The 26,152-nt window shown below is 38.4% G+C and overlaps 1 protein-coding gene and 1 pseudogene across 1 annotated transcript; one reads left to right on the forward strand and one right to left on the reverse strand.

Moving 5' to 3' along the window:
• Nucleotides 1-3,495: 3,495 nt before the first annotated feature.
• On the forward strand, nt 3,496-4,677 carry LOC466524 (upstream binding transcription factor like 1). The gene has a single exon (XM_001153370.7). The coding sequence runs from the start codon at nt 3,496-3,498 to the stop codon at nt 4,675-4,677; it is 1,182 nt and encodes a 393-aa protein (XP_001153370.3).
• Nucleotides 4,678-19,586: 14,909 nt separating this feature from the next.
• Nucleotides 19,587-23,436, reverse strand: LOC107967282 (cell adhesion molecule-related/down-regulated by oncogenes-like; annotated as a pseudogene).
• Between the last annotated feature and the right edge of the window lie 2,716 nt (nt 23,437-26,152).

Genomic DNA, 26,152 nt, shown 5'->3' on the forward strand with positions numbered 1-26,152 from the left:
CTACCGGCACTACAAGTGTGGGCCTGGCTAAATTTATGTTTTTGTAGACATAGGGTCTCTCCATGTTGCCCAGGCTGGTCTGGAACTCCTGAACTCAAGCAGTCTTCCTGCTTCAGCCTCCAAAAATGTTGAAATTACAGGCAAGAGCCATTGTGCCTAGTCCTGTATAAATTCTTAGTTTTCCCAGTTTCTTTCTTTCCTTCCTTCTTTCTTTCTTTCCTTCTTTTTCTTTCTTTCTTTCTTCCTTCCTTCCTTTCTTCCTTCTTTCCTTCCTTCCCTCCCCCATCCCTTCCTTCTTTCTTTCTTTCTCTTTCTTTTCTTTCTTTCTTTTTCTTTTCTTTCTTTCTTTTTCTTTCTTTTTCTTTTCTTTCTTTCTTTTTCTTTCTTTCTGTCTGTCTTTCTTGTTTTTTTTGTTTTTGTTTTTTGTTTTTTTTGACTGGGGTCTCTCACTTTGTTGCCCAGGCTTGCTTCAAACTCCTGAGTTCAAACGACCCTCCCATCTTAGGCTCCAAAAGTGCTGGGATTACAGGCATGAGTCACCATGCCTGGTCACAGTTTCATCATATATGTAATGGAACAGCAAGCATAAAATGAGCTCACAGAGTTTTAAGGAGAAAAATAAGATATTAATAATAAATGTAAAACATTTGCGTATTAGGTTCCTGGGGCTGCTGTAATAAACTATCACAGATAAAGCAATAATTTGCTCTCTCACATTTCTGAATGCCTAACATTTAAAATCAACATGTTGATAGAGTGGTTCCCTTTGGAAATTCTGAGGGGAAATCCACCTCCTGCCTCTCTGCTAGCTTCTGGTGGGTGATGGGAATCCTTGGCTTTCATTGGCTTGTGGCAGCATAGCTCTAGTGAGCTCTGTCTCTGCCTCTGTCTCCACATGGCTGTCTATGTGTCTCAGATCTTCCTTTTATTTCTTCTATAAGGATACCAGTCATTGGACTTAGGTCCCACCCTAAACCCAGACTAATCTCATTGGGAGATGACCAAGGTAGTTACATCTGCAAAGATCCTATTTTCGAAAGCCCATATTCACGGGTTTCAGGGGTTAGGACTTAGACATGTATTTCAGGGGGCCACTCTTTAACTGGCAATTTGAAAAAAATGCCTGCCTGGCTCACAAAACAGCCACATAACAACAAAAACACAACTGTATTTTTATTTCCACTGCTTTACATGCATCACCCTAACTTTTACAATTGGGAAGATGGTACTCCTTTTTTCCTAAATTCAGATTCTGAATATTCACACCTCTTTTCTAATGTCAATTCTATGTGACTTCCCTTTTTTCTGAGTTAGAATACATCTTATATTTATTTATTTTTATTATTTATAATCACCACAATATATTTGGAAGTTTGATTTTTTTATTTCTGAACCATTTGAGACTATGTTCTGATCTTAAACACAAAGTATGGAATCCATTATTTTTTCTTTTTTTTTAACTTTCATTTGTGAAAGTTACTTTTTTCTTAATTACTCTTTTTATTTGTTACATTACTAAGTTTATTTTATTTTAATTTTCATAGGACATTGATGTAATGACTTTTTTATGATTTTTGAGATTAAAAATTTAATAATTTTCAATTTTACATTCTTTTAAGTTTTTCACAGTTATTTTAATGCTTTTTTTGGTAAATTTTAATTATTGTTATTTATATCTTCATTTATTATGGAACAACTTCCCAAAAGTCTTTTTCACATAATAAATTTGATATATAAGCTATTATTTATTTTCTCTTCTATCTCAAATTTGGGCTTTAATTATATTCCAATATTTCAGAACATTTTAATCTATGTTTTGAGACATTTGTGACTTACGTGATATTATGACTATTATTGTTTACACTTCTAGTGAATTTTTAGTGTCATTCAAAGGCTACATCCTTCTATACTCTACTGAGAATTAAAAATAGTTCTCAAAAATATTATTCTCAGATATTCAGAACTCATTCTCAGAATTTAAACTTCCACCAGTATCTTAACTCTGTTCTCTTTCCCTTCTAATGCATATTTTCCCCCTGAAGGCCCATTGTTACACTCCTTATTCACCCTCCATTTAAGATTTGGTTTTATTTAATGTTGTATGTATTTGTACACAATTTTACTTATGTGAGGCTTAGTCTTAGAATAGAAGATTATCCTAAAAAGACTAGTGAAAGAGTTATGAGAATTTTGAGAGTGAATCCAGAAATCACTTACCAGAAGAATTACTTCAGGCAAGACAAAATTGCTAAAAAAAAAAAAAAAAAAAAAAAGGAGTAGTCATCAGATCTGCCATGTTTTCAAGTTCTGTAATGAAAAATGGCAGGTATTCTGGAGGGAGTTTCTGGAGGAAGCCAAACTTTCACTGAGGCTTAAATAGGATGAACAATTAACCAAATAAAACTGAAGTGTTTTATAATTGTCATTAAATCCTCGATATTTAAAAGGAGAAGCAGTATGGTTCTTAGAAAGCATTCATTCCCAGCCCAGGAGTGGTGGCTCACACCTGTAATCCTAGCGCTCTGGGAAGCCAAGGCAGGTGGATCACCTGAAGTTGGGAATTCGAGAGCAGCCTGGCCAACATGGTGAAGCCCCATCTCTACTAAAAAATACAAAAAAATTAGCCAGGCGTGGTGGCACATGCCTGTAATCTCAGCTGCTTGGGAGGCTGAGGCAGGAGAATCACTTGAAGCCGAAAAGCAGAGGTTGCAGTGAGCGGAGATTGCCCCACTGCACTCCAATCTGGGCGACAAGAGGGAAACTCCGTCTCAATTAAAAAGAAAGAAAGAAAGAAAGAAAGCATTAATTCCCATGCACGGGTCCCGGAGAAGCTATAATTCAGTCTTTTATCACAGGTTCACATTCCCTTATAAAAAGGTAACAGTTGGATGCATGTCTGGAGGAGCTCTTGGGCTTGTCTTATTGTATCTTTAACTTCTCATCTGCACCTTTAACTATGGCTATTTGGGCTGTGCTTAGAAAACGGCCATACTCAGGGCACTGTAGAATGAACAGTCTTTCCTGTTTAGGCATTTCTCCTTCCACTTTAACTTCTGACTCTGTCTTCAGGGCATTTCTGTTATATTAAGCTTCTTAAGTGATGAGTGGTCTGGTGTTTGTGTTATGCAACTCAATTTAAGATAGGTTCATGTGAGATCTGGCAGAAAGCAGGCTGGGGTGGGGTGTGGAGATACTGAATATTGTGCATGTAGCATATGAAAGGCAAACATAAATTTAATTCAGAAACAGGCAATGTTTATTTATGGTTAAGGGTCAAATGAATTATACAAGGGACATATGGCAAATAGGATGTAATTTGCTTCATTAATCCAAATGAAGGCGAGTAACTTTCTTTCTCCTCAGAAATACAGAATCACACATACTGCAATACTTCCAGAAATAAATCATCCACTGAGTCTTAAAAGTAAATAACTCTGTGTTCTTGCTCTGGTGTCTACATAACCGGGATCTTATAAGTAAGCCAAAGACATCAAAATGGCTTTGCCTAGAAGCCAAGGCCATTGGTCCAACACAGACATCTTGAGGTTACTGGAATGCATGGAGAATAATCTCCCATCTGATGACAACAGCACGTTTAACTCAACTCAGTCACACATGGACTGGGGAAAAGTAGATTTTAAAAACTTTTCTGGTGAAATGTGCAGACTCAGATGGTTAGAGATTTCTTGCAACTTGAGAAAATTCGGCACTTTGAAAGAATTAGTCCTGGAAGCTAAGAAATGTGTTAAAAAGATGAACAAAAGGCAAAAAAGCAGGAACCGTCCAGACTTTCCAAAGAGGCCCCTTACTACTTATAATCGCTTCTTCATGGAGAGTTGGCCCCAGTACTCCCAAATGTACCCTGGGATGAGAAGCCAGGAACTGACCAAAATCCTGTCAAAGAAATACAAGGAACTCCCAGAGCAGATGAAACAGAAATATATTCAGGATTTCCAGAAGGCAAAGCAAGAATTTGAGGAAAAACTTGCTCGATTCAATGAAGAACACCCTGATTTAGTCCAGAAGGCCAAGAAATCTGGTGTCTCCAAGTGGACTCAAAACAAAGTGCAAAAGAAGGTTCAGAAAAATATTGAAGAAGTGAGGTCTCTTCCAAAAACGGATCGATTTTTCAAGAAGGTAAAATTTCATGGAGAGCCTCAGAAACCCCCCATGAATGGATACCACAAGTTTCACCAAGATTCCTGGTCAAGTAAAGAGCTGCAACATTTGTCAGTGAGGGAGCACATGGTAGAGATTGGCAGACGCTGGCAGCGCATCCCGCAGAGCCAGAAGGATCATTTTAAGAGCCAGGCTGAGGAGCTGCAGAAGCAATACAAGGTGAAATTGGATCTCTGGCTCAAGACTTTGTCACCTGAAAATTATGCTGCATACAAAGAATCGACCTATGCTAAGGGTAAGAATATGGCCATGACAGGAGGCCCGGACCCCAGGTTGAAACAAGCAGATCCGCAGTCCTCATCAACAAAGGGTCTGCAAGAAGGATTTGGGGAGGGGCAAGGGCTCCAGGCTGCAGGAACAGATTCATCACAGACTATTTGGGTAAACTGTCATGTCTCCATGGAACCAGAAGAGAACAGGAAGAAAGATGGAGAAGAGGAAGAAAGCAGTAACTCTTCAGACTGCAGCAGTGGAGAAGAAATGGAAGTTGATGTCTGAGGGCAGTGGCTCTAGTGCAGCTTCCTTGTTTTTTTTTTGTTTTTTTTTCTTTTCTTCCTTCCCCCCGCAAAGTAGGACAGGTTGGGAAGAAAGAAGCAACTTGGTGCAGCACTCTCCTACATCAAGATTACGAACCTGGGAGGAACTCTTTGGGAAGAATAAATACAAGTTTGAGCCAATACTGGCCTTATCCTTAAAAAAACAAACAAACAAATATCATCCCTTTCCCAAGGAACTTTATGCAATTAAGGCTTCTGAAATGAAGAGATGATTACATTATGGGGTACACACTGTATTAGACTGAATATTTCTGAAGCAAGAAGCTTTGCTTTACTCATTTTTGTCCTGCCAAAGGTCGTAGGGGGATACCCATAAGCCTGGGACCCGAACTTCCCTGTGGAAATGTTTTTAAGGACTCCTGCACTAAATCTAGGGTCGGGGATATTTATTTGATGAAAGGTGGGGTAGGTGTCTTAAGAGAATTGTCCCACTCTTGATATCTCTCTCCTTCCCTCCCTGAAGTAAGGAGTTGGCCATTCCCATGCCTGGGAGTAGGGAGTAATATTTCTACATGTATATCTGACTCTTAGTTCTCGATTAGACTTTTTTTGCTTATTTCAAAAGAAAAATGAAAATACAAAATAAAAAGTTACTGATTTAATCTGAAAGAGCTCCTCCACAGAATCATTTGTGACATTGGGTGCAGCTTCTCTAAGTTATATCTGCATTTATTCTTGAAGCTCCAAATTTTTCCTGCTGCTTCAAATGCAAGTGAATCTCACCTTTAGCATTCAGGATTGATACAAAGATATAGAGAAAGACAGATATAGATGAGTACACTATCCTGTTTCACTATCTGCTCTATCTAAGAATTCATGCACCAGTGTCACATTGTTTTAATTTTTTGATTTACTAATATGTTTGAAAATCTACCTAAAGTTAGTGCCTTCTCAGTATACCTTTATTCTATTAAATATTTCTGGCTATTTTCATATTTTGTTCTCATGAATATTAGCATCACAGAACTAGTTGTATTATTTTTGTATAAAAACCATTGAATATTGTTTATTTTGTCCCTAGATATCTTAGGAAAATTTTACTTATAAGTTTTTTCTAAATAAATAATAAGTTTCAGAGAATAATGACAATGTTTACCATTTTTATACCTCTAATTTCTAAATGTGTTGGATTAAAATATCCAAAAGAATGTTAAATAATAAGAATAATCTGTTCTTGGATTGCTTCTGACTTTTAACCTAATGCTTACAGAATTTAAAATCATGAAAATTATGCTGATGTGTACATTTGAAATAAATTATTAAAAATAAGAAAATTGCTATTTACATTTATTATTTGCTTTTAATTTTTAATGCATATCGATTTTTAACAAATTTATTTTATCATATATTTATGTAATTTTTTCTTACTGTGTTAGTCATCATCCTGCAGAGAAACAGAACCACCAACATAGAGAAACAAAGTGACAGAGAGAGTGATAGAATAATATGGAGAGGAGAGAGACAAAGAGACTAATTTTATTATGAAGAATTGGCTCACAAAATTGTGGAGGCAAAAAATACCATGATCTGCCATCTGCAAGCTGGACACTTAAGAAAGCCAGAGGTGTAATTCAATCTGAGTCTGAAGGCCTGGGAAGCAGGGCAGCCAGTGGTGTAAACCCTAATTCAAGCGTAGGGGAAGATAAGATGAGATATACTACTTAAGCAGTGAGACAGGAAAAGAAGGGTCAAACTCCTCTATCATCTGCCCTTTGTTCTATGCAGGCCTTAAATGGGTTGGATAATGCACGTCCTATATTGGGGAGGGAAGCCTACTTTACAGAGACCAGTTCAAGCTGACACATACAATTTACCATCATACTTCCATTTTCTTACAGATTCTGGAGATTTAGGTATTTTTATATGAATTCTTGATGGCTGATGGGTTGAATTTTTTTTTTTTTTGAGACAGAGTCTCGCTCTGTTGCCCAGGCTAGAGTGCAGTGGAGAGATCTCCGCTCACTGCAAGCTCCATCTCCCGGGTTCACGCCATTCTCCTGCCTCAGCCTCCCGACTAGCTGGGACTACAGGCGCCTGCCACCACGCCCGGCTAATTTTTTTTTTTTTTTTTTGTATTTTTAGTAGAGACGGGGTTTCACCATGTTAGCGAGGATGGTCTCGATCTCCTGACCTTGTGATCCACCCGTCTCGGCCTCCCAAAGTGCTGGGATTACAGGCGTGAGCCACCGCGCCCAGCCAATGGGTTGAATTTATTTAGAAAATGTGTTTGCATATTATGTCCTCTGTTTCTCTTAACATCAAGTTTGCAAAATTAACTTTAAAGATCTGATTCTTTTTATTTCCAATTCAGAAGATACTGTAAGTCACATTTGCCACTGACTAGTAGTAAGGCCCATAGCCCAGGCTAGATGGTGAGATGTACAAATTCAATTGGGGCTTTAGTAGTGATTTTAAATGAAGTGTTTTTAAGTTTATTCAGCACCTACTCTTTTTAAGACTTGCCCTCCTTGTGTGGGATACAGAGATTAAAAGTACAATTCTTGACTTCATGACACTCAGAGTTAAAGATTGTATTATTTGGCTTAAAAACCACAAATACTGACAAATATAAACTAAACTTATGAGTTTGCTATTTTAGTAAAATATCATTGGTTAAAATACTGATCTCTTTGCTTCTCTGTTACCTCATCTACACATTCATGAACTGGAAATAAAATTATGGTTAGATTAGGCCAGGTGTGATGCCTCATGCCTATAATCCCAGCATTTTGGGAGGCTGAGTCGGCCAGATCACTTGAGGTCAGGAGTTCAAGACCAGCCTGGCCAACATGGAGAAACCCCATCTCTACTAAAAATACAAAAATTATCCAGATGTAGTGGCACATGCCTGTAATCCCAGCTACTCAAGAGGCTGAGGCAGGGTAATTGGTTGAACCTGGGAGGCAGAGGTTGCAGTGAGCCCTGATTACACCAGTGCACTCCAGCCTAAGTGACAGAGCAAGACTCCATCTCACAAAACAAAACAAAACAAAAAAATTACAATGAGATTAGATATAGGTAAATGTTAGACTTAATGCTTATAAAGTACCTAACTCACAGTAGATTTATAGAAAATGTTAGGCTGTCACCTTTTTTTCTTCTTTATTTCTTTCATCATCCATATTTCTCCTTTACTTAATTCCAATGAAAATCTTTAAGTAATGCATATTATGTAACAATATATATTACATTAAATAAATTAAAATGCAATTAATGATATTTATTTGCAATGCACATAAAGACCTACTACCTTGCTAGAATTTGGTCCCAAATTCGACCCAAGTATACCAGAAATGTTTTAAAATAGTGTTTAGGACTGTGTCTGTATATGTGTGTATGTATGTGTGTGTGTATTTGTGTGTATACATATATATATATATACACACAGTATATATTTGTACATAATGAGAGAGCATTGAATGCAATTGCAATTGATAGAAAGTGCAGTACAATTTTTAAAATGTAAAAATGTTTCTGAAAGGAAATTAAATCAAAATTTGTCCTTGATAAAACAAGTATTAATTCAAAAAGGAAGTATTGGAAGTGGAAGTGATGTCCAGACAGAGGAAACAGCATACCCAAACATTCAAAGTGAAGAAGGCCATGATGCCTGTGGAGAATCTACTTCTACAATTCTTTGTTCCAGTCTTCTGTTACACACAGCTCATGGAAACTGCTAAACACACTGAGATCCATTTTAGAGGCATTCCTTGTTTACACATTTTTAAAAATTTCACCTTAAAATTCTGAAAATATAGAGAGGTACAGTGTGCTTTCAGACTGTTTCCAAACCTCTAAAGAAAAACAGAGAAAAACTAGGTTAACAAAATTAAAATTCATGAACAATATTTACAACAACACTGGGTAACAATGTGCCCTACAAAAAATCCCCAATGTAAATAGTTACAGACAAATCAGGAAGACCTGCAATATCCATGAGGAATCAGAATCCTTTCAAGATGAAGCAGAGAGGGTGAACACAATATATTATGGATTTGAGAACCCTCAAGTCAGCAACAAGGATTCATTAGATAGTGTGCAAGGCAATTAAAAAACAGCTACAGAAACTAAGTAGGGTGGGAGTTTGCCCACATCAATAAGCAAGAGTCCAGGATGAGATAAAAAAGAGGCTGGGACCATATGGCTTCTACAACTCTTAAAATAACCAGACCAAATTCTCTTCCAGGATCAAGTTCCGTATTGAGAAGAATTTACTGGAAGTAAACTACATATTAAACAAGGCTACATATTAAACAATAGGGCCAAAAAAAGAGAAGGCCTCTAAAAAGTAAGTGGGGACAGAAGCAGAACCAGGACAGAGCAAAAAGTGAAAGGTCTTGTTATTGAATATCTTATGAAATCAACAGGAGAGCTCTAGACTCAGGATGCTAGGAAAGCTATCTTGACCGATCTTTACCTTATAAAAGTTCAAGTTTAATTCCATACAAATGGCATCAATACGGCATGCTTTTGTTGTTGTTTGTTTCTTATTTAAGGAGAGTGCAGAGGGAAGAAAGTGCCTTTCCCAAAATAGTATACCTTGATATGACTGTTCATGAAGTAACGTCTAGCGTTTTTAAAAGAACTTTAGTGCCAGGGCTACAGTGAGCTTATATTCTGCAGCTGCAACCTTGAGAGAAGTGCTTCTGAGCAGTCCTCTCTGTTTCCTTCCCAGCAGAACCTCAGCCCCACCTCACTGGATCCAGCTCCATCGCTGTGCCTGGCCACCTCAAGTTATTCCTGAAGGTCAATTTCTGGAGTATGTCCTAATCCTCTCCTCCTCCAAGCACCCCTCTTGGTCCCTGCAATATCCCTCCCGAACCCCCACCTAAAAGCCTTTCTGCCTGTCCTTGTCCCATAATACCTCGCCCAAGAATGTATTATAAGCCCAGCGTGGTGGCTCACACCTATAATCCCAGCACTTTGGGTGGCCTAGGCAGACAGATCACTTGAGGCAAGAAGTTGGAGACCAGCCTGGCCAACAAGGTGAAACCCCCTCTCTACTAAAAATACAAAAATTAGCAGGGTGTGTTGACACATGCCTGTACTCTCAGCTAGTCAGGAGGTGGAGGCATGAGAATAGCTTGAACGTGGGAGGCAGAATTTGCAGTGATCGAGATAGCGGCACTGAACTTCAGCCTGAGCAACAGAGTGATGACACAGTGAGAAAAAAAATGAGAAATACGAAGAGGCAGAGGTAGGTATCTATCTACATATCGATATATCTATGTATTTAGTTATGTATAATATATATGTATATTATACATGTACATGAATATATGCATTATATGTTGCTTAATATGTAGTTTACTTCCATTATTATATATATGTAGTACATTATACATGCATATATGAGAGAGAGATCTCAAATTTATAGAATCCCTAATAACAAGCAGCTACCACCCCCATCTTTCACAATGGCTAATTACTTTACTGCGTGATTTACTCTCAGATATGGTACTGGGGACCACGAGGTATCTCCAGCAAATTATCTGCAAATTCAAGTGCAAGTTTTTGACTTTAGAAAATGTTTCAAATCAGTCAGCTACACTTGGGAAATGAGGTTAGGAATATGCACCCAAAGGGTTGATCTTAACTATTCATTATCACCAGTGGGAAAATTCTGGAGATTAAGGAATGTTTGCGGTGGCTGTCTTGCTCTGAGAGGGGTAGAGATGGGAAATGGATTTATCCTCTTTTCCTTTTGTGTTAATAATGGTGGGAGATTTTGGTTACTGTGAATAGTACCTACATGAGCTGGATAAATCACAAGCACTAAAGGTTTTGGGAGGGTAAAGAGAGGGGCTGCAGGGACTGCAGGGAGGAGGGACTGGGGCTTTTTCAGAGAGTTTGCAGAGAGAAAGCAGTTGGCTTCTCTGTCCATCATCCACAGCTCCAGGATTAAAGAAAACTCTGCTTTCTCCCTGCACATTCTCTTTGTATCTGCAAGAGAAAGTGGATGGGTTAAAATTAGTGAACTGAAATTAGTATTTTCCAGAAAGACAATTGAATCACTACCAATATATGTAAAGGCAGCTGGGGCTTTGTGAGGCCACCCAAACCAGCCTCCATCCAGGGTAATGAAAGGGGATCCAGTTGTCCCCAAAGCTGGAGATTTCGGGTAATTAGGAAAGTGCCAAGGAGGCAGTGGAGGGGTCGGGTTAAAATAAAACACCTTGTGTAATATCTGCATTAATGGGCCAGGCTAGGAAAGAAAAACTAATGTTAAATATGAGTCGATAGAAGAAAAATAGGAGAGAAAGTTTTATTTTATTTTTTAAAATAATTTTCTGAAACCAACTTTATTTATATGAGTTTTATGGAAGAAAGGACTAGAAATAATAGGAATAAAAATATGTGTGTTTAGCAAAGGAAGTTCGTGGTCAGATAAAGAATGTAGTTGAAAGGATATTGGTGGTGAGATGAAGAACATGGTTTCTGTAAATTTTTGGGAATGAAAGATTTCATTGACTTGAAAAGAGATGGAAAGTTTCACAAATGAGTACAGAGAACATACTCATGTGGTGAATAAATATGCTTTGTTATGGACAAAAGAGATAGCAGAAAAATCAAGTGAAGATATTGGGTCAATGTAGCTACTTAGTTTTATTTCAAAACAATGGGAGTAAATAAGGTAGGTTTTAAAACTGAGAGAAAATAACAAAGATAAAGCAAGAAAAAGAAAATGAGAGAGAGGAAATTAATATTGGAAGGTGATTGTTGAATAATGTCTGTGAGAACAGCACGGATGTCGGCTTATACGTGTAGTGCAAAGCCTTGGAAAAGAAGAAGGAAGTTGCACTAATGGGGTCAGGCTCTTGTTAGCATGTAGTTTTTGAACTGGTAACAGTAAAAATTTTAGAAATGTCTTATCTCATTTTATGAAGTAATATTTGCTATTGTTTGTGAGAATAAAGAATCAGCATACAGGTAAAATATTTAAGAATAAATAAACTAAACAGATTTAATAATGAGGCTTGTGTGCATTATAAGATAATTATCAAATCATAAATTACTAGTTTTAAATAAAATGTAGATATTTGAGGGAAAATAATTAGAGGACAGGTTTTGACTTCTGGTGCAAATACATATATACATACACACATAGAAAAGAAGGGAAGAAAAAGAAGAAAGAAAAGAGAAACCAGTCCATAATTTTTGGTTCATTCATTGCAACAAATTGCTAAATATCTTAAGATAAAACAATAGATAAAAACATAAGAATAAAAGTAGACTACGTGTTCCAACGATCTCATTATTACTTCAGGGTTATTCGAATCTATGGAGGAAGATGATCCATGCTGAGTATTGGAGAGTTTATCATTTGCTTTATGAGGAAGAGGAATGTCACTTGGAGAGACTGGAATAGGAAAGCAAAGAGAAGTAAAGACAGTAAAGACAGAATGAAATGAAGGGGGAAAGATGTAGGAGGAATGTATAAGAAACTGAAGGAAATGTACCATAAACCAGACCTGGAGCTGCTCCAGATCAGGACTGAGAAAAAGAGAGTCCACTGGGAAAAAATGATCTCATTCTCTTTGCCTTCTGTGTTGTGTTTGGAATGATGCTTTCATGAAGCTATAAAAGTGAGTTGCTTGTCTAGTAATAAAAGAGACAAAGTCAGTTTTTCTTGATCCAGGAGCAAAAAACAAACAAAAACAGTAGAAACCACTCAAGAAAAAAAAAAAAATCCTTCTAAAATTCATTCAATTGCTGAAAAACTGCAGTAAAGAAGTTTGTTTGAAGCTTTCTGAATTTGTATTTAAATATGTTTAGATATTTAGAAATTTGGGAATTCATGCAATATTATTTCCTCAATGGCCATTTCCTGGATACCAATTGCTATAAACTTTGGGCTCACCGATCCTTAGGAATCTAATAAATTAAGTCTTCACTATGAATTTTGTGATGAATGTTAAGACTTTCTCTCTTCTTCTTTACATAATTTTGGAAATGTGTTAAAAGGTAAGTTTGTCCCTATATTCAAGGTTCGATAACTGTGACAGTAATCAGTCTAATACTGAAGTGGGAACATAATTTATTATGATAATGTACCCTCCTTCATAGTATATTTAGTCTTCCCCTTCTTAAACGGTAGAAAGGTTTTGTTTGTTAGGCAGGGCTATTATTTTCAAGGAACTATAGAGAAATCACATAGAGAAAATTACCATTATCAATTTTAATTTTCAAAGTGTATAAACAAATTGGCATAATGGCCGCAAATTATGCCAGGACTTACAGGGGAAATGTAAGTGTTTCTGACAGTGTAAGCTGGAAGCAGGCTGTAAATAAGCAAAAGAGCGGATCTTCAAGGATTTGTGGCTTTTGTATGTAGCAGATGGTGGATTCCAACTTCAAATGTAAAGGCTATGGGGTGTACTTAGGGAAGCTGGGTCTTAGCAAGCAGGATGCCTGCCTCAGCTAAGCTTGTCAAGCCCTAGCTTGTGGTTATTGACACTGAGCATTACAGTGGTGTATAAGATTACACAAAAATACTTTGTATAATCATTAATTATATTAAGAATATTAGAGGAATACTTTTGAACAACAGCCACAAAGTAAGCTGGCAACTTATTTTACTAGATTTATCCCTTTCTCAAGAGATACTCTGGCAGAGAATTCTCACAAAGAAAACTTTAAAAAGCATACGTGTATTTTCTTTTACTTTATTACACCTATACATGCTTTAGTGAAAAATACATAAATCTGAGACAAAGTGGTTATTTAAAATAAGAATTATTACTATTATTAATTATTGTTACTAATTTTCTGAGAATAAGGGGAAGCTACTTTTGTTACTAACTTTGAATTATTAGTAACTCCACAAATTTAAATGTTCTAGGGAACGTAGCTGAGCTTAGCAATAATTTCTGTTCTCTATATATTCCAAGAAATTTTGTAATTTTTCCCCATTTTTCTGGTTCAGGATTTGCTTGTTATGAATATGGAGTAACCCTTGAACATCAGTAAACTTCTCTAGTGTGCCCGCTGTCCTGACCCATATTTCCAGTGATAACCTGAAATACATAGACACTATGCAAAGCCCACGTCCATTAGAAGTTTATAACACTATATTTTCATGTGCCTGTTTTCTTATTCCTGCAGTGCATATTTCCTGGGATAATAAAATAACCAGTTGGCACATTCCTCTTGTTTGAAGATCTGAGACAACTGCTCTTTGATTCTGATGATCTCAACACTGCCCCGAGTTCAAGAAAATCTAAGTGTTTTCTTGATGGCGAGCCCTACCATTCACTTTTGGAAGATATTACTGGGAGGAGGATGTTGGAGAGTGTTGGAACTGGGCTGTTGGATTTTGCAAGATTTCTTGGACATGAGAAATGACATACTGGTTAACACCAAGAAAATTTTTCTACTTTTTTGTGTCAAAGAGTGCTACTGGTGTCATCTCAAGACCTCTTCCCCACTATTACCTCAGTATACAGAAAGGCCTCTAGGCCAGATGGCGGTGTTTCTACATTATGAATGTGGCATGGTAAGCTTTGTTTATATGGCCAACAATTTTCTCATTTGTAGCCTATTCTTTCCCTTACACTCTTACACCTTTCTTTTGCTTTGGACTCACGGAATCAGAGATAGGTCAGTAACCTGACTAAAGGTATCAGAAACACCAGCTTCTGAGAATGCTAACATACTGACTATTTGATTTTCTTTATCTATTTCTATGAAACATTTTCTGTACCATTTTTAAAAGTGTAGAGGTAACATTTGTTTTGATTTTCTTTAAATAAAAATACTCTCTTAGAATACTGTGCATGTCTTTCCTTTTATGCTATATCTTTTCTTTTCCCTTGATCTCTAAGCCAGTCCAGGTAAATAAATATCTGAGTATGTTTATCCAAACTGATGGGCTAATGCAAGAGTGCAGGTTTCTTCCCCCTGACCTGGAATTTTCCTTTCTCTGTTAGACACCTGCTAAGTCCCAATTAATCAAGCGTAAGTTTCAACATTTCTTCAGGGAATTATTTCTTTAGCTCCTGGACTAGATTAGGTTATTTGTTGTATAGACTCAGAAAATCTTATACCTTTCTTTGTAAAACTCACTATGTAATATTGGGTTTCTTTTCTGGTTTTCAAATTACAAGAGAAGGATGGTGTTTGTACTACACACAGGTATATTCCAAGAAATTACGCAATGCTTAATATATAACATTCAATAATTGTTTGAATAAAAGAATAAATGCACAAAATAATTGATAAAAACATGTGATACAACTGTTTAAAAGGCTACCAAATTTACCCCTCTATTTCTGTTGATTTTGGCTACTGAATATAACCAAAATCAATAGGGATACTGAGAAATATTATTTAATAAAGTTGTAAATTGGACTGCTTATCAAATTGATAGGCTCAGCAAATTTTCTTTAGCTCAGTCACAAACTATTGATGAACACAGATCTTAACGGAATGACAATGATACAAATAAAAAGACTCAAAATCTATAAGATTTTAGTAATTTGACCAATGGCATCCTACAGACACAGTTATCTGGGAACATGTCATTATCAGAATAGAAAATAAAACTCACTTTTTGCTTCAGAAAATACAGAATACTCAGAAGCCTCATTGCATTTTAATAAAATTCCAAATTTATTTAGTTCTTAGAAAGTTTTAAAATACATGTGCATTAAAATATCCTTATTATCAGAAATACCTATATTTTGATCATGTTAATTTTGTATGAAGCCTTTCCTTAAGTATCGACTGGGAATTGATTCCAGGACTCCCCACAGGTATCAAAATCCTTGGATGCTAATAATCCTCAGATGTCCTTACATAAGATGGTGAGGTATTTGCATGTAGCCTAAGCACATCCTCCAGTATACTTTAATTATCTCTAGATTACTTAAAATACTTAATGCAATGTAAATGCTATGTAAGTAGTTGTTACACTGAATTATTTAGGGAATAATGACAAGCAAAAAAAAAATCTGCACATGTTGAGTGCAAATGAAACCATCCGATATTTTTTTCCTGAATATTTTTAATCCATGGTGAGTTGAATACACGGATGCAGAACCCTATCATATGGAGGTCCAACTGTATATCAAATATCATATATAATGGTGTATTTTCTGGTATTTAATTTAATTACTGGCAATATGGCACACAACAAACATATCCAAAGTTTTTGATATGTAGTTTTTTAATTTATTTAAAGCAATCCAATAATGCCTCCTTTAATGAAGATTGCTGACAGCAAAGTCTAAAAAAGACTGACTCCATCTATAAGCAGTAGGCCTAATTCAAAAGTTTAATGACAGATGGGTTGCATAATGGGTTATTTCAATGATAGGAGTAATGCAAACATACAATTCTATAATCATTTATATTTTAATTGTATTATACTCTTTTAACCATCCTCATCTTGTATATTATCTCATTGTGTATTAGAATACAACTATTAGAGCAATAAGGAAGAGTGGATGAATACGGCCAGTTTTTTGTTATTGTTTTGTTTAGTTTTTTTGAGATAGTCTCTCACTCTGTCTCCCAGGTTGGAGTGCAATGGTGAGATCACGGCTCACTGCAGCCTCAACCAACCCAGATCAAGCAATCCTCCAACCTCAGTCTCCCATATAGCTGGCTACAGGCTGCACCATCATGCCTGAGTAATTTTTTTTTTTTTTTTTTTGAGAAACAGGGTCTCACTCTGTTGCCCAGGCTTGTCTCAAACTCCTGGGCTCAAGAGATCCTCCTACCTTAACCTCTAAAATTGCTGGGACTATAGGCACAAGCCACCGTGCCAGGCCTAAATTCAGCCAATTAAACTGAAGTTTAAATTATTTGTGTTTCACTCTCTTTCATTATAAAAATAATCTGTGTCTTAAAATGTGTTCTTGAATATGAATTACTTTATGATTGCACCGTCATAAGACTAGTTCTTAAAGTTTAAGAATAATTCATGAAAATATAAAAATTCATTTATAAAAAATCACTAGCATTAATAGAAGGAATACTAGGTACAGGCAGTGGATAATCAAACTTTAAGTTCATTATCTCATTCTGTCCTCACAATTATAAGAAAAAGTGGTCCTCCCACCTCAGCCTCTCAAAGTTCTGGAATTATAGGCATAAGCCACCATGCTTGGCCTAAATATGGCCAATAATTTAAGCTTTAGTTTAATTGGAAGTTCTTATAAGTTTATGAGAGAAATATGTTTCTCTTATAATTGTGAGGACTGGATTAGAAAATGCACATACAACCTCCACTGATAGGGTAGAATCTCCACCCTGGAACAGGAGGTCTAGGGTTGCTATGCCCAAGTTTCCCGCTGGCTGTATCTTCCGTCCCTCAAGGGATAAGACGAAACACCGGGGGACACCATCCCCCTACCTACCCCAGGGCAGACTTGTAGGGCATGTGTGAGTGCTAGAGAAGCCACTGTCAACTCCTTTGCAGTGATGTAGAGATTAATCTAGGAGGACTGACAGGCCAGAAAAACTGAGAGATTTGCTCAATGCCTCACAGTAATGATTGATTTTGAATCAGTCATGAAAAGGTACATTCCCAAGGGCATTGTCAAAAACAATGGAGATCTTGGTTAGGAACATTAAAGAGGAGCTTGGAATCTTTAGCATGCTTCGTAGCAACAAATAAACTTCTGGCAGACAGCCCAAAGTTTACCAAAGAAAACCAGGCAAGGAGAAAGCCAAGAAAAGGTGTTTTAGGATCACTAATTTCTGGAGATCTGGAAGGCTATGTATCTGTGCTAGACTACACCTGCTCAAGAGCAATCAAGGTGGAATGTGGACAAATTTGTAAGCACTCCCCAAGCTAACCACTGATTCATCAGCAAAGAGCCTTTAGCCCTCCTGGCTAAAGAGCTAAAGCACAAATTCTGAGCGAACACTGGGTGAACAATAAATTATTCTATTCCAGGGAGTGGCTCCTAGAAGCCAGAGTTAAAAACAAAATCACATTCATCTCCGGTGATCTGGAAGCCTGACAATGTACTGTCTTAGCAGTAACCAGAGAGAGGACCTCTGAGCTGTTAGTCCACTGAATGCGGGATATAACTGTAAACTTCCTGACCAGTGAAAGCTGTCTCCAAGCCACACACATGGAATGACAAAGGATAAAAATCTAACTAGGAGGTTTAGACACAACTTTTGAAATACAGATTTAGGTAGAAATAGAGATAAATAGATATGGATATTGCTGAGTTTAATGTTTAACTGAATTTATGGTAAATATTTATCATCATGAATATGTTCACCTCAGAAGCCAAAAGCATAGCTACTCTCACATGAAGGTTATATATATATATACACACATATATGTGTGTGTGTGTGTGTGTATATATATATGTATATATGTGTGTGTGTATATATGTAATATATGTGTGTGTATATATGTGTATATATATATGTGTGCGTATATATATATTTCAAAGTAGTCATTTGTGTATATTTTTTAATTAGTAAGCTAATTTTCCAAGCACTATTATTTTATCCATGAAGTAAATATATATATATGTGTGTATATATATATATTCTAGTGAAGTATAAACCAAGGTGCTTTCTGCATGAGTGACTTGCAGATAATTTTATACAATATATATTTTTTAATTTCAACTTTTATTTTAGATGCAGGGGGTACATGTGCATATTTGTTACATGGGAGTATTGCATGAGGCTGATGTTTGAATACAGATCCTGTCACCTTGGTAGTCAGCATAGTACCCAATAGGTAGTTTTTAAAAAACATATTATTGTTATTTATTAATGTGGAGAAGAGCCTTCCAAAGGCAGCTGCAAATGTCCTTGTCATGCAGAGGCAGCAGTGGTCAGGAGCTCTGCCGACCAATGCTTTAGGTGCCTATTTACAAGGATGACATTCTGAAAAAAATGGCAGGAAACTTCAGAAGAAAAAAAAACGCTTTTCTTCCAAAGTAGGTATATTCTGACACTCACACCTTCAGGCTGTTGCCCCCATGGGAAGTGAAAGGATGACTGGTTTCTGGCAGTGTGACACCAGGAGCATGCTCCTAGGCTCGTGCAACAGACCGAAGAGCTCCCTCCAAGACAAGCTTCCCACAGCCCTTCCCTTTCTTTCTTCTGAAAATCTGTATCTTTCTTTTCAAGCCACCACTTAAAATCTTATTTTGTTGCTACTCTTAGAAACAGTAAAAAAGAGCCCCATACTGGCCATTTTATAAATTAATGTAATTTTAAAGCAGTGGGACATTAAGACATTATTTGTCTCTCTGGCCTTGGTTCCTTTTCTGCATACTGCAATCATTCAACTACATCTTACACTCCACCATGTCCATGTCCACGACACTGCTTATGACTAGTGACTAGAAGACTGAACATCAATTGTGCCCACCTGCAGATAGAGAGAAAGTCATCCAGTCACATTACCACTTTGGTGGAAGGCACTCTTATAAAGTTCATCAGCCAGGTCTGCTATTATAAACACTGGGTCAAAACCGTGGTTGACTTCAAAGTGTTCTCAGAAAGTCTGATAATACGCTATTAAAAGACAATTTTCCATCTGAAAACCTGACTGGTGGCAACCTTCAGTTGGCCCCTGCATTTCCTCTGAGCGGAAGCAGCCAAGAGATGGAATCGTTTGCATGAGGAGTTCTTACTGCCACTAAGGTTGTTAGAAAACATGGAATGATCCCTCTGCCCTCCGGGTGATTGAAAGCTATGCAAAACAAGGTTGTTTCTTTCTGAGAGGAAGAAAGGAATGGGTAAGAAAACTTTTAAGGCATAAATAATATAAAAGGGCACACATTTCAAGATGCATTCATATGACATTATACTACAAAGAAATAAATAATGATTTTCTCTAATTGGAATTAAAGTCCTTCACATAGTTCATTCACAGGCCTGTTTTGTGCAGTTGGTTACAGACTTGAAGTCAGAACATGACTGGTTTTTTGCACATCCTCCAGTTTCCTGGAGCTGCTGGAGGACCTCTGAGGGGCTGTCTAAAGGAACACCAGGCGGAGGCCATGTTGTCTTTTCAGCACAGTCCTCTGAGATAGGTGGCAAAAATAAGAGGATTCCAATGTAAAATGTTGCTCTCCATTTCTGAAGAGACACAGCTGTCTCCTCTGCTGAACTCTTCTGGATCTTCTGTGTATTAGAGCTGACATTGTTTCTATTATGCTGACAGCAAGTATGCTGAGTAGAGATTGGTTCCACATTGTTCTTGATGCTCTCTTGAGGCAACTGGCCACAATCGGGGATGCAGAAGCCAGGCATATGGGCATCTTCATTTGACTGAGGGCCTGATTCCCACACCATACTGAGGACAAAGTGCCACCCTAGAGTCCACAGGAAAAGGGCTACTGCTGAAAGTGCTGTTGGTTTTGATGAAACAGCTATTGTTGTTTCAACAATTTTGAGAGTTAACACATTGCAGAGGGTCAATCTGAGGCACCGCTATGTACATTCCACCACCGTTCACTAGATGATGAGGCTGTTCAAAATTCACATGTCCTGGTTAGAGAGTTAGTGTGCTCAGAGTAAAGTCCTCCATTTAAGCTCCCATTCACAGTTGCATTGACTCCATTGGAGACCTTATGGTGAAGGTGGGAAGAGCCACTGCTGAGACTGCCATGGCTCAGGAAGCCTCCATGAACATTTCCATTTATCTCATTTGCTCCTGAGAGAGTGGTGTATTCCACCATCTGCCCATTAATATCTGATCCCTGGTAGAGATAACCCAGTGGGTCATATTTCTCTATGATATTCTGTGGGTGATTCTTCCACAGGCACATTGCAATAAAAAGCCACAAAAATAAGGACCATGACACCCAGCATACAGCCAAGGATCAGATATAACATGTCACTGCTTCTGGCAGGGCTGGTTGCTGGCCTCACATTTCCTTCACTTCCTGAATAATTCAGAGGGATACTCAAGCCTTTAGGATACTCAGAAGCTCCAGGAACACGTTTTACTTTACTCTCGCAGATCACCACATTGATAAACTCACTTTCTTCTCCTTCACTGAAGCACTGCATTTTAATGCCATAGGAAGTTTCTGACAGCAGATGGCCAATCATGTGCCGCTCCTTTGAACCTTCCACTACATCCCTCTTGTAATCACTGTCATTGTCACTATCTGATGGTCAGTAATAGATATAAAAGAATGGAAGTGTTATTGCTACTTCATGGAATGTACGTCCACTTTAGCACTATCTGGGCAACACTGACAGCCTCTGTGTAGGCAATGTGAGTTCCATTATTGGATGGCTGAAAAAATGACTGGGGAAGCCAGCCACCTGATAAGGACAAGATTCTGCACTCTTAAAACTCCCTTCCTAATGATTGATAGCAATGACTTTCAATTTGTATGTTGAACTCAGTTCTAAGCTACGAACTTCAATGGAAATTTTGGAAGCAAGGATATCTTCAGCTGCCACCAGCCAATCACTGGTCCTCATCCTTTCATATTCAACTTTGAAAGCAGCGATTGGAGAAACCCAATTTTCCAGAAGAATCTGAGTGACATAGACCAATGTCTCTGATGCATTGGAGATAGTAGGGCCATTTGGTACCTCTGGAACTTCGCTGTGCCTTCAAGAATCTGTAAGTACCACTCCAAAATTATTTGCAGCTTCTGAAACAACAGGATACTTATGGATGCCCATGGGTGGACAGGATGCCTGGGTGTTTTTTGTCAATGCTCTTTTTTCTTTGCTGTTTCAGAAGGTAAGCATGGCAGTTTGTCCTTCACCTGCTCCACTTCTTGCTACTATCAAGACTTTGTAAAGACTAGACGGCCCTAGTTCAGCTAAATGGAGCTTATTTTCACTATCTGGGACTCGAACCGTATGCCCAATTCCTACCAAACCAATCCCATTGTTCATCTTTTGATATTTCATAAAATACACGTTAATGGATAGCCTACCATTCCTGCCTGCCCTCCACACCAGGTTGTACGTATCTGGTGTGTGGGTCTGTCAAGAGATCAGTATGATGGGGGCGTCAGGAACAGTGATGCCATTAACATTTTTCTCTGATGCTGATTCCACTGCACTGGGATGTACCTTAACTGGACATGAGCTCAATCCAGTTTCTGAACCATCTCTTTTATTTCTTTCATCATTCTGAGTAGCAGCAGAAAGTGTGACTGTTTCCACTTTTGTATTTGTTTCAAAAGGAACAACCATGAGAGATGCTTCTCCCTGCATGGTACTGTGTCCATCTGCAGCTTCCTATATGTGTTTCCCCACATGTTTCTGAGTCACATCCTGAATATGGAGACAGCTAGAGCCAACTTGGGACATGATAAAGTAGATAGGCTTCAGGTCCAAGATTCCAGGTCTTGATAAGTGTGACTTTGGGGACTTAGATCTAAGGACTTAAGACAGATGGCTGGCTATTAATCCATAGCTGTCATAACCAAGGAATGACTGGAACTGGCAGCCCAGTGGCATTGCAGGACACAGTGACAAAGACTCCACATACCACCTTTGCACTTATTGGTGCCATGATTATAACTGGCTTGAATCCATTGTCTTTTTCCAATTTCAAGTCTTCCAGTAGACTGCATAAATCCAGTCCCATTATCTGTTAAACACTGATACAGCCCAGTATCTTCCATGATAACCCCACTGACTTTCAGTCAATTTCCTGCAGTTAGATGTCATGGGGAAGGATGAATAGGCTGTGCAATATAAAACCAAGTATGGTTGGCGGCTGGGTTTCCATGAATATGACAGGTAAAATGTGCTGTGGCACCCAGAGACTGATCCTGTAGTCCTTTATAAATGGAAGCATATTCAAGCACATTAACCATGTATGTCACATATTTTACATCTCCAGTCTTGTTTCCCACCATGCGGGAATAGTTTCCAGAGTCTACTGGGTCAATGCTATCTGTCGCAACATGAGAATATAACCTTCTTCCAGTTGCTTCCTGGAGCAATATTCCCTGTCCTTTAGCCAATACACTTGAGGATCCAGGACCCCACTAACCACACACTCCAAGGTTAGAGGAATACGTGAAAAAACAACTAATACCTGTGAACAAGCAGGAAGAAGAATGTCAAAATCATCTGAAGAAAGGTGACTTATAAGGAGCTTTTGGCCAATGGGTTCAACTTTTAATTCATGTATGACAGGATTATAAGCCACATATTTGTATGATCCCTTGTCCTGTAAGGATACATTCAAAATGTAAAGATGTCCTGATGGAAGGATTAAGTAATTCTTTGTGGAATGTTTCAGCCACTTCCCCTGGATTTTAGCACACACCTCAGCTTTTGGGTTACTCTCTGGTACCCTGCAGCCAATGAAACCAGCACTTTTTTCTTCTGCTGTAATAACATGCTTTGTGGATGAACCAAAATCACCAAGAACTGCTGTGGATACTGTTACAGGGCCACTTACAACAACATCAACCTATTGGAAATGCATTGGTAGTAACCCAAAAGGGAGGCTTTAAGAGAAAAAAATTGTCAAAGTCCCCTGATGATTCTTAATATATTCCATGTTTCTATCCTATTTTTTTCCATTATGTAACCATGAGATATGAGTGGTCACAGGTTTAGCAGAACAATATAGTTCTACAGGTCCACTAAGTTTCTGGACGGCAGAGAGTTACTCAAAAATGAAATAAGGTGCCACGTCCGAACTCACAGAAAAGCAGAGAATCATCAGAGTAACATACAGTAGTGTCCATAAAGGGCCAAGACCTGGATGCAGAGCGCCAGATTACAGAAACAGGCAGGACTGACTTCCATACCCAAACCCAGGCCTTGGTTCATTTTCCATAGTAATGCAGTCCAGGGTAAACAAACACATTCTTTAATCTTGACTCCTTCGTGCTCACGAAAGACTCTGATAACGGACAGTCTTCATGCTGTCCACAGGGGTCTCCCAATATTAAGAGTAACAGCTGGCTTACATCTTCAGTGATTCAAGTGTGCAAGGTGTATAGACTTCTGCTGGGGAGGAAAAGCAGAGAAGCCACTTTCTGTACTTAGCCTGGAACTCACTTCAGTGCTATAAACATCATCGCAGTCCTGCCTGTAATAAAGTCCGGACTAGCAATCTGCCTTTGAGTTGAGCTTTTCTCTTACAAGGTAAGTTATTAAGTCATGCCTTGATTTTAGATCTCTCCACAGAGAGGGCTAAGCATCTAGAGCTCCTGCGTGGCAGCCAGCTGGGAAAGCCACCCCTATGTCATGCTCTTCCGCGGGCGGCAGCAGCTGTGGTGACGGCTGCGATCTGAAGGGGCCCCTCCAGGCCCCGCACAGGGCAGAGGAGGGTGTCGCACGCCAGGGCAGAAGCACTGGGTAGGACCCGGAGGGTGCCGGGTCCCAGGTCTCCTCACACGGAGCGGCCTAAGCCGGGCACCCGGGCTCAGGGGAGGGTAGCTGGCGGGGCGGAGTGACAGGACGCGCCCCTGCAGCTGTGCTTCTCTGGGCGGAGGCTTGAGGGCAGGTAACCCGGTGGGCACAAGGCCTGCCAGGAGCAGGAGAGCAGCAGGAGGAGCGACTCGGAGAGAGACGGACGGGGCAGGCTGTAGAGATGGCCCTCAATAGGTAGTTTTTTAACCCATCCCTCTCCCTCGACCCTCAAGTAGTCCAGAGTCTGTTTTTCCCATATTGATGCCTATATGTGTTCAGTGCTTAGCTCCCGCATATAAGTAAGAATATACAGCATTTGGTTTTCTGATGCTGCATTAATTGGCTTAGGATTACAGCCTCCAGCTCCATCCACATTTCTGTAAAGGACATGATTTCATTCTTTTTTATGGCTGTGTAGTATTCCATGGTGTATAAGTACCACATTTTACTTATACAGTGTGTAATTGATGGGCACCTAGGTTGATTATGTCTTTGTTATTGTGAATAGTGCAGCCATGAACATAGGAGTGCATGTGTCGTTTTGGTAGAATAATTTATTTTCTTTTGAGTATATACTCAGTAATGGGATAATTGGATCCAATGGTGCCAGTTACATTTCTGCCTGCTCCAGTTTTTGTTTGTTTTTTTTGTTTGTTTCCCCAAAACGACTGCCTTATTGATCTCCAACTTGCGTAGTCAGTCTCCGTAGTAATATGTCATTATTTTCTTTATTCTCCCTCCCGTCCTCCTACTGGTTCTGCTTCTCCAGTTGAACCCTGACTGATACAAGACTAATAGATTTATTTTCACTATTAAGATAGCTTTATATAATTTCTTCATTACTCTGCATATCATTCTTTGGCAGACTAAGCTAATGTCACTAATATAATCAATGCCCACACATGGTTAGCTAACGCTTTATATTTGGGAGATTTAACTCTCATAAAGTTAATATATACTAAACATTCTGTTAGCTAAGAGAAAACCCTGGAGATTATAAGAAAGACATATTAGAAACTTTTCAATTAATTCAGGCCAACACTACTGTGAGTTTTCCACCTCAGCTGACTTTACATTTTATGAACTTATTTCAAAAGTCATTTTCTTTAGTCACCTCCAGAAAGCACAGAATAATATAACATAGAATGTTATAGTCAACAAATTAAAATAAAAGCAGGTTATTTTCACTTTACTAAATATTGTTTGAATTCCTTTTTTTTTCTTATATATGTCCAGATTTTAAGAGGCAATTTATTCTTAGGACTTCCAAATCCGTATTTCTTGCTCTATTTTCTTTTCCGAGTTGCACATTCATAAAGCCACCTAGATATTACCCAGGCTCTTAATATAAATTACAGCCACTTCAAGTTCCTCACATCCAAAAGAACCCATCAGGTTTTGTTCTTGAAAAGTTATTCTCATCTTGTCTTCCTGGTTTCAGGAATCAGTATGACTACTTACCTCCTTATCCATACTGGAAAACTAAGATTTAGTTTAGATGCTGTTTTATTCCTCAACCTCTACATCCTATCAGGCCCTACACAGTGTTATTAAGTGATTAAACTTTAAATGTCTGTCAGGCATATTTTGTCCTTCACATTTCTAATTTCTTCTTTCTTAATTCAAAGTTTCATTATCTCCTCCAAATTTCTTCTAATTTTTGGACTTACTTCTGCCATTAGATTTAGCCTCAAGAATTGTTTCTGAAAAACCACTTTCCATGGGCACTAGGTGGCCACCCACTGGATTCTCCTTAGGTACTTGTGCTTGTGCCTGCCACTGGGGGACTTGTAGGTGAACCTGCCCAGTATGGCCCTGCCCATCTTGCCCCAGCTGCCCCCAGAGCTGAGGAGGGAGCCGGGAACGTTGTGTACTCCACTAATCAGCCCATTGCCTGGGGCTTCTCCTAGTAAATAAGGGTCAAGTATAAACCCAGCCATGTTGGTCAAAACCAGCTCTAACACATAAGCACCATTTACTGGCTTGTAGGTCGAACCGTACAGCCCAATAAAAAAACCTGTAGACAGAAATGCCTAGGGCTGTATGAGAGAAGCTGAAAGACCAGCCAAACCCAGCAT

Source organism: Pan troglodytes, chromosome 9 (assembly GCF_028858775.2).
Source record: "Pan troglodytes isolate AG18354 chromosome 9, NHGRI_mPanTro3-v2.0_pri, whole genome shotgun sequence".
In the NCBI taxonomy this organism is placed as follows: domain Eukaryota; kingdom Metazoa; phylum Chordata; class Mammalia; order Primates; family Hominidae; genus Pan; species Pan troglodytes.